General features: G+C 34.8%; 1 protein-coding gene across 2 annotated transcripts in view; it reads left to right on the forward strand.

Moving 5' to 3' along the window:
- LOC143207101 (serine/threonine-protein kinase PLK1) overlaps positions 1-10,148 on the forward strand; it is a 47,274-nt gene extending 37,126 nt beyond the window's left edge. The window contains exons 5-8 of one of the 2 annotated variants that reach the window (XM_076420187.1): positions 415-844; positions 1,491-1,975; positions 2,183-2,316; positions 3,737-10,148. In XM_076420187.1, coding sequence (XP_076276302.1) covers positions 415-844; positions 1,491-1,975; positions 2,183-2,316; positions 3,737-4,080 — 1,393 coding nt within the window. In that variant the 3' untranslated portion in view covers positions 4,081-10,148. The remainder of the gene's footprint in view (positions 1-414; positions 845-1,490; positions 1,976-2,182; positions 2,317-3,736) is intronic. The other variant, XM_076420188.1, reaches the window with a different exon arrangement.
- Positions 10,149-10,319: the final 171 nt, after the last annotated feature.

The raw sequence follows: 10,319 nt of genomic DNA on the forward strand, positions 1-10,319 counted from the left end.
TCATCTAGCGTTTTTGACTACTGAAAAACCCGATCTTTGCATTATCGAGGATGAGAAGGCTTATCCCACACCCTTGCAATCCTGGAAACGAGAGTCTACACCCTTAACCCTTCCGACCCGACGGAGGTACGCCGCGACGTCCGGCGTCCGTCCCCTCGTACAGCTGAAGACGCACACTGTTTTCGCGCATTGATTTGATATCTTTATATTTATAAATACAAATCAAAAAATGATTGAATAAGATATTATGTATATAATAATAATACGGTTTTTATTCAGTATATGTATCGTAGAATCATAAAAAGACGAACATTCATCATGTTGCATCAGGTCGGGTCGGAAGGGTTAAAGAGGTTAACACGCGTCCTGGCGCCTTATCCGACCGAGATCGTAATATTTCATTTGTATGCGCAGGACAATATGCGGAACACCGAATTACATCGCACCGGAAGTGTTGTATAAACAGGCGTACAGTTACGAGGCGGATGTTTGGGCGTTGGGATGCATACTTTATGCCCTACTGGTAGGGCAACCACCTTTCGATACGGCAACGTTGAAGGAGACCTACGACAGGATATGTAATAATCATTATCGGGAAGTCGACGACACGATAGCAAGCCGGAGCGGGCAGGACCTGATTAGATGGCTTCTGCAACCGAATCCGGAGCTTAGACCGTCCTTGGAGAGGGTCAAGGAACACGCTTATCTCACCAAGGAATACGTGCCAGCCTCGTTGTCACATACCTGTTGCTATAAAATGCCACACACGACCATAATTGACTCCATACCGTCGCCGTCTTCCAACTCCACCACCTCCAGGAACCAGAAGCTCAATAAAAATCAAGTACGGCTCTTCGATCGATTCTCTTCTTCTTCCTTCGTTCTTTAACCCTTCAGGAACGTTGTCAGCCTCTTAACTTAACTTAAAACTAGTTTATATGTATAGCTTCTACTTGGTTACATTAATTTAATGAAATTAAATTTTAATTGCAAGTCGCTTAATAAAATCGAAAATAATTGACAGGCCTCTAATATTTGGGCCACATAGGGAGACATAGTTTAAAGCATTAAATAAATAATAATAGTAATAATATGTCACGATCACCATAGCGAGATTCTACACCTTTGGATCGGTGAAGATCTATTAAAAAAATGGCCCGAAAATTGACCTTGACCTTGAAAATCAAGGTCAATATTTTCCTATTGCATTGTATATGTAGTACTCCTCGCGGGGAACAAAAGTCTGAAAGGAAGTTTGGCTCTCAAGTCAACCGTTCTCTTAAAAACTGAAGGTTAATTTTGCGGGGCATTTTTCTAACAGATCTCTACCGATCTAAATGTATACATAGAATCCCTCTATGGTGGTCGTGACATATAATTTTTATACACCCTGTACATCAAACTCTGTTGCACAAGATATTGTAGAACAGCCTCCCTTTCATTTCTTTATCGACATCCTTGTATTAAGACATTTTTCTAAATTTTTGTAGGTTTGGCCGAACATGTTGACACAAGAGGCATCACATCCCTACCAGCAACAAACACTGCACACTCAACAACCCCAGTCACTGCCACAACAGCAACAGCATCAACCACAGCAACCGCAACAACAGATGAGCCGATCTCAGAAGAGTTTACGAAAAGGATCGAAAGTGATCAGTTGGCTAGCCAGTAAGCTTCCGAAGGTCCCGAAATTCAGGCAACGGTTGAGCAGTATATTGTGTCCGGATCACAAAAAGATGGGATACGTTGCGCAGAGTATGCAAATGCATCGAGCGCTGCAGGCTTGCATCACCGAAATAAACCACAAGAATATGATGCAGAATCCTCCGGCCGTAGAAGATGTGGTGCCGCTTTTCATCACTAAATGGATCGATTACTCGAATAAATATGGTCTAAGCTTCCAGCTTTCAGATAAATCTGTTGGCGTTCTCTTCAACGATAACACGAAAATTAGTTACACACATGACAGAAGGTCAGTACCCTCTTTCTGTATAAATACACACGGGGTTGTTCTAAGAAATGGGTGAAAGCTTTGCAGACTTGTATTGTAAAGAATACAATAGGAACTCTCTAGTCTAGAAATTTCAAAATATTCTCTTTAAAAGATCGAAGCACAAGGGGTTTAATATTTCTCTGTTCATCGCGTTCCATTTTTTAAGTTTGATTTCTCTTTGCAAAGAAGAGTGGAGTATATGACTACCGAGGACGAATTAACGAGATACAATAAGGAAGAAGATGTTCCACCTATTTTGCAAGAGAAGCTCGAATTACTCCAACGTTTCACCCAATATATGGATAACTACATGACTGAAGGTAATACAAATAAATGTGAATTAAGATCACCAGACAGCGGATTTTATGCATTTGTGACGAAATTGAGTAGGTGTAAATTAAAACAGTAAAAACATTAGAAGAATTAAAAATTCTGTTATACTTTTTCCAACCAATTAATCATATTAACAGTAGGTTTACGGGAATCGCCAAAATGACGGGCTCTAATATTCTTAATTCGCGATAACTAAGATGCTTCTCTGAGGAATTATTTACCTTTATTTCTTTGGGTATTATTGGAAAAATGGCCAAAAATTTTGATGGACACATTCTCGTTATGTTTATAACATAATGTGAAATAGTTACATATTTCTAGAGCCCCGTAAACCTAGTGTTAAGAAAGAAAATAAACTGCAGTTAGAATTCAGTTAGAAAATTTTTATTTTGCATAAAGATCCGCTGTCACCAATAAAATTGTCTGTAATCTATACAATTATGTAGGGGGTATAAAAAGTCATGGTCATCCGTTCTACAAGCGTATCTACACCTCTGGATCGGTGGACATTTGTAAGAGAAACTTGCTGCAAAATTGCTTATAACAAAGAAAACTGTTGGTAAAGTTGTTTTTTAACTTTCCACTTTCCACTCATTCAGAAGAGAAAATATTTGAAAGAAGCCACATATCGTAAACAGATAGTTATTGAGTTATAAGCTGTTAAAGTTCTTGCAAAATTTGATTGCGTGGAGTTATACGTATAGACAAAAGCTTGCTATGTACTACAGTCCACGCGACCGCGTCGATGACACAGAACATAATCGTGTGCCTGCCTCGAGCAAACGAAATTTAAAGGGACATTCGTCGCTAGGCCCGTACAACGCCATCGTCTCCCTGCCCATTCGGATCATAAATTTCAATTTATGTATTATAAAATTTTACGATACCTCTCACCGTTTCTCAAGCGGATTGGACGATATACCTGTAAAGACGTTATAGCATGCAAAAAACGCTTGCGAATCTTCAACCCCGACAGATGGACAACACGTGCGACGGACCCATCGAAGCGACGAGCGGACTACCCTCATGAATCTCGTTATTGACGACCTAAGACAATACCAAACGGAATGTCTGTGACAGTTTCCCGCTTCTCAACCTAAAGTCTTCCCGACACACCCCCGACAAATTAACAAACGCAACATTTCCCCACCTAAATCCAACCTTAAAGATTCACGAAAAACCGAGGTGACAACCGCAGTGCTATTTTGACTGTGGTCGAGGTTTCTTTTACAAATGTCCACTGATTCAGAGGTGTAGATTCACCCCAACGACGAATAACGATTACTTTTTATAAACCCTGTACTAACAATAATTGCGATGGTAATGTTTCAGTGTAGCGAACGATGTTAGGAGGTGGATGTGTTTAACTAATTAATTCTATGAAATTGTTTATCAATATTGTTCAAGGGGGTGAGATCAAGGAATATCGAAGTGCTCCAAAACAGTCGAAGAATGTTTGCATCCCACGAATGCGAAAATGGCTGAGAACGGACAAGACTATAGTGATGGAACTAACAGTCCCTCTTTTACAAGTGAACTTCTTCGAGGACCATACCAAGTTAGTGGTCTCACAAGAATCGCCTAGCAGAGGCTACTTAATTACCTATATCGACACTAGTAGACAAACGTCCTCTTACTGGTTAAGCGACATACGAGATTTCGGCTGCACAAATGATCTCTACGAACGTTTATATTATGTGTGCAAACTCTCCAGGGAATTTGCAGAATTGCATAATAATACGATCGCTTGACCATTAAATATGCATTGGGAACCACAAGATTTGTCGAATGATTGGAATCCATTCGGTACCACCATTTATGTCTTTTCTATTAGCTGCACTCATGCAATATTTAATGTTACAATTTTTGGAAAATACTAGAACGAATTTGTTGAATTTGAACATGACCCTATTTTGTTACTAATTTTTCGTATGTATCTTATGTTCATTGTTAAGTATTTATTACATAAATGTTTTTATATGTATATTTTATACATTATTGTATAGTTCTTTTAGAGTATTGTTCTACTCGTGTACGAGTAAAACTTTAAAGTTTAATTTATATTAATTTACTTTTTACGAGAATTATAATTATTTCTACATTGTGCTGTTATAAAATCTGCGTGTGTTCATCACGTTGGGAAAATTTTTAGTTTGAATTTTTGCATTTGATAAGGACGCGAATTTATGCGACAATTATGTTTGGATTAAAAAAAAACGTGTAATATTAAAAGCATTTAATGATTGCTGAACAATGTATATACAAGATTACCCTCAAAACATATTTTATTATGCAATATTGATAAGATGATAAATAATATTAATTTTGCATTGTAGTAAATATTTTTGTATGATAAAATTGGTAGCATAAAATAGTACATGGTATATGAAATCGAAATACTGAAAATAAAAAAATTATAAAAAAGTATAACTTTAGCACTGTTTCAGAAATTCTTTTTTTTTACTATCTTTTATCAACCTGTTTGATATAAGTTTTTAAAAAATTGTCAGTTCACACATTATGTTCTAATCGTTTCAATTGGAGTTTTAATTTTCAATTGCTCCGAGTGCAGCTAAACGAAATCGTTGGATGAATGTATGGAAATAGAAGTTAAGCCATATTTAAATTTTGCATACAATTGTTTCTTTTACAAAATATAACAAAGTTGTGATACATTATGTTATAAGAAAAAAAAAACAAGACGTAGATAAATTGATAAATATTAAAGGTGTGGTTGACTTTTTAGTTACAAGTATACTAGTACAGACTTTTACAGTAATCGTCTGTAAACGAATCTGTTCAGGCTTCCATTTCGAACAATTATATTGTTTATGTTTGGTTAAAAGTTATATTTACGGCTAAGTCTGTCGTTAATGGTATATGCACAGTAGTTTGAAATTCTAACTCGGTAATAGGTCTATTACTGTGTATACACTTGTTACTATTACACTAATTTAAACAAATTCGTGACATTTTTATATCACATAGTTATGCATATTCATACGCATAACAGCTACTATAAATGTTAATACACAAATTAAACAATTATATTTATGAGAGCAAAAAACATTAATTTACACAGAAAATTACATTTTGATTTGTAATCATTTTTTTGAACGATTCTTCTTCTTCTTTTTTTAAAAATTGATCTTTGAGCGTAATTTTTATTTGGTCTCGATGTAGTTGTTTATTATCATTTTGGAACAGTTGACGAAAATGAAATTTTACTTCGGAACTTTGTCCAAACTACATTCGTGTTCAGCAATTAACAAATATGCCATTTGTGTGTTAACATTTGACCATCGTATATCCATCTTAATATATAATTATTATGGTAACGAGAATGAGTTAGTATGCTTCGAAGATATCTTTACCAATCAGTAAGCCCCTAAGCGCATTTTATAAGTATAATAGTGCAAATATTCTTACCGTTGTAAGAAGTCAGACCAGGGCTGTTAAATTAGCGCTCTGGATCAATATATTGTTATTATACAATAATAATAAATGATACTATAGATCAAGCATGGTGACAGATCGTACCAAACGAAAAACAAAAATAAAAAAGTTGAAGCAATGGAAACTTATTCTGATATTCAGTCGTAGCATTAAAATACTTTGTAATAAAAAAAACGTATTTAAACGACAAAAAAAAGTTTAAAGTGTGTTCTAAAAAAAAGAAATTTTTCATGAAAAAAAAAACGAAGGATACAAATAAGATGTGCTACAAATGATTTTTACAGGATGCCAAAACACTCGTAATCTAAGTGCCTATATTGATCAGGAGCCTGAGTGTAATATAAATCTAGATTTCGGAACAATCTGATTTGGACAGGTTTTATTTCTTGAGAAAGAAGAACGCGAAAAAGAAATTGATCGTGACAAAAGCAATCTGAGGCTAGCAATTACCCGCCAACGGCCTCATTATAAATTATTCGGAAAATATACGTGCATCGTTTTGACGTACAGTAGCAACGAAATGTAACATTACGCGGACCAATTTAAATTGGCTTGCAAACAATATATCGCACATACAGTTGCTTCTATGTGAGTGATCGTGGCGTATAATTATCCAAGGTTAACCATGATAAAAAAGAAGTCATCTATTTTCGAGAACAGGAACGCCCTTTTGCAATCTACGATATATGTATATCATGTACCCACTAAAAATGCTTCCACATAGCATTTACCGAAATAATATTACAATATCTTTAAATATACAAGGCAGATCTCTATTTTCTAAAATTTGGTGCCAAATATTTTGATCGCTTATTTATTAATCGTTCGTATTAAAGACACACGACTCATCTATGATTACGAAAAGTATTGTAAATGTTTCAAACTCATTACATTTCCATTTACTTTGTTTTATCATTACCGATACTTACGTTCTTTATACTTGAAAAATTATTATATTTTCGAAAACTAAAACCTTGCGTTGGAAATATATATACAAAAATTGAAAACATGTAACAAAGTTATTATTATAAGTATAGACATTAAAATTTCGTTAATATAAGGATTAGAAAGGACGATAAATTAATAGATTGCACTTTGTATGGAAGAATGTTGAAAATTTTTAGTGGATGGCACTACGTAGGATACAATGTTGTCGAATATTTTTGATATGACTTACCATTTAGTTTAAATTTGACTCTTTGCGCGATGCGTTCGCAGGGAATTCAAATGAAATGCTAGATCCCAGATAGCACAAAGACATCTTAAAGATGTCCCGAATCTCCTGAATGTCTTGTGTGTTAGAAATCGGTACGTCTTAAAGACGTCCTTAAAACATCTGTTCAACATCTAGAAAACGTTCTTTTAAGACGTCCCTAAGAAGTCTTAAAGATCCATAAATGTTAATTAAATTAAAAGAAGAGAAGAGTAAAAACAGATTTTGACAAAAACGAGTTTAAAGTTAAACCAAGCTTTATCAGAAAAACGCATGTGGAATTGGCATAAAAAGTGTAATAAAAATAACAATTACAATTAAAATCGCAATAAAAATTGAATCGTAAGCAAAAACACTAACTCGAACAAATAATACCAATGCTAATATACTTACTGCTAGATTATGGCTATATATAAAAACCACACTGTTTATGCTCTTAAAGACGTCTTGTTAGGACGTAAGACTTCCAGACCTAAAATAGACGTAAAATGGACGTCTCTAAGACGTCGTGTGCTATCTCGGATTGATTTTCGAAGCTTACGAAAATATAATCATCTAAAAGTAATAATCTCAGAAAATATACGAGATAAATTGTATCAAATCTAAATGACTATGTAGCTTACAAGAGAGAATATTATCAATGCTTTCGTTAACATTGCTGAAAGTAGATCCATACGAAGGTTTCAGTTATTCTCGCATGCTTAACTGAAGGTCTAATGATCCTTAGTAATCCTAGTCACTCTCGTTTTTCGCTTTAATAAGATAAGAGGCGAAAAAGGTACCACTGCCATCGGTTCACGCCGCAGTAGCCTGTTGTTGCTATATCCAGGCTGTTAATTAGATAAACATTATTTATTATTATTAGCAACGTTGCTATTAGGATTTTTATTGCAAGCACACTCGTCTTTATTATTATCATTATTAGCATTGTCGTCGGCAATAATTTGTAAAGATTCACAGCAGACGCTGTCATCGAAATCGAGTATTTTATATAACCGATATTTGTTTGTCGAAGACATTATGTCTGGGTATGTATGAAACGTAGCGTACTTAATGATTTGATCTCAATAAAAAGGAAAATTCAATCGCCCGAATATTATTCGTTGACTACAGGAAATTTTGTGAGATGTACTTACATATACATACATATAAATATTTAAAAGAGCATGTAATATTACAAACATGTTGCATTATTTCTGATGAAAAGTATGCATAAATTCTCTCATTAGAAACGTTCAATTACGTTTGTCATCTAACGAAAATTCAAGCAGTGTGGATAATTCCTATAATGTATTATATTGTAGGATGGAAACCATCTATGTCAGCGACTTAGAAGTTGATATTAAAACAGATCTCGGTTCACCGCTATCTTAATCGAACCTTAGGGAAGCACAAGTTTCTGTCTCGATTGCAGGGTTCTTTCTATTGTCACTAGACTGCGGATCTTTTTATGCATCTATGGCTTCTGAAGATTTTCAAAAAATGCCAGAAAATATCCTTCGACAGAAAATAATATCTCGAAAAATTGCGAATCGCATAAACTTCCGCAGTCTAATTATCACTATAAGTTATTCGATGACTTGTTGTGATATACATTAGCAACGCTATTGATGCGATCGGTAGCTCACGATAATTTTATCGATTCTTGTAATGTAATTATATTTAGTAAAATGCCAGTGAAGGTAACCCATGTATCCCCTTACAAATAAGGCAACTTACTTTCCAGCGAACGCTATATCTATATCTGCCTGAAGTGATTTAAACTATATACTGCTGATTATATTTTATTTTCGTTCGACATATTATATAATTATTGTAACGCGTATTCCACACGCAGATGTCCCGGGAAATAAGTGAACAATATTTTAATCAATTCTCTCAAATTTTCAGTGGCATCTTCGATTCCTTAGAATAGTTACCTTGTTTTCCGAGACAACTGTACGCTGTGTGATTAAAGCAATTGATGTTAAGGATCTCAGAATCGTTAATTTATCGATTTTATGCGAAGTGAATCAAATGATCAGTTATGCGACGAAGAATATACATACACGATGCTCCTATTTTATGTGTGCACACAGAATCTTTAGAATCTACCATATATAATGTAAAATGTTCTTCAATAGAAACTTTGTTCTTTTAAGGGTTCCTATTTATTTATTCCGTTAAGTATACATCATTCGATCGCAAATTACCGAGTAATCACGTTGACCATTTTGCTACCCGTCTATGAAAATTTATACATTAAATATGGTACGTTTGTTGAAAGTTTCCTGTGTACATAGACATATATGTTATTATTGTTAACGATTAATGCGGATAATGGTAAAAATGAATGTTTCGGTGGCGAAACGTTTTCTAGATCTGCGGTTTTCATAAGATACACATTTACGAAATGCAATTATATATATCTGGAAAAGTTCATTCAACAGGATTAATGTGATTTTATTTCGTTTCTTTCATGTGTATACACTTAGATATATATATACCCAATGTACATATAAAACTACTTATTTACCTACAAATACATTATAAAATTCTTGCTCCATTTGTTACAATTTACTCTTCCTTTTTACATCTGTTTCTGAAACATTTGAACAGTTTTGGTAACTATAACGTTTATAAGAGCTACGTATGTTTAAACATTACTTAGGCTAGTCTTCTTTGTACATAAAACAGAAACGTAATGTGAGGTCAATCATAAAATGTAGTATCTTTAAAAGTACATAAGTAGCATCTCAATATCCTGTAACTAACTGCTATTATATGTTAGAAGACAAAGTTTCATCAGAGTAATTCATAAAATTTTCGAAATTAGCAAATGTGTCTTTGTCTGGTACATTTTTTGGAAGATAAGGCTTAAAAAGAGGATATACAGTAAATCCTCTATCGACGCAAAAAGGTGCTACACGATGGACGCAAAAAAATATCCCCTCCACTGTAGTGATCTCATCTCGGCTCAGGTATATCGGTGTGAACCACTACTAATGCGTCGCGGAGAGTCGCAGTCGTCGGCATAGTTTAAGGCCCGTGCGATTAATTGACGATGAACGTTTCGGGCGCAAGGAAGGACAGCGTATGGGAAAGAAAGAGACGCGGAGAGTCGCAGTCGCTTCGACCGCGCGCGGTCTCTTTTTTAGCGCGGTTAAAGAACGTAAAGACGTTCGGCTCGGCCTTTGAAGCTCAAAAAATAGTGTCCCTCTACGATCGATGCAAACGAACCTCCCCGAGGCTTTTGCGTCGATAGAGGATTTACTGTATTAAGAAGTAACATTGATTGCTAATATTTGTGTTTGAAAACCTAAACAAATTGCTTGATACTGA

This window comes from Lasioglossum baleicum, chromosome 3, assembly GCF_051020765.1.
Source record: "Lasioglossum baleicum chromosome 3, iyLasBale1, whole genome shotgun sequence".
NCBI lineage: Eukaryota > Metazoa > Arthropoda > Insecta > Hymenoptera > Halictidae > Lasioglossum > Lasioglossum baleicum.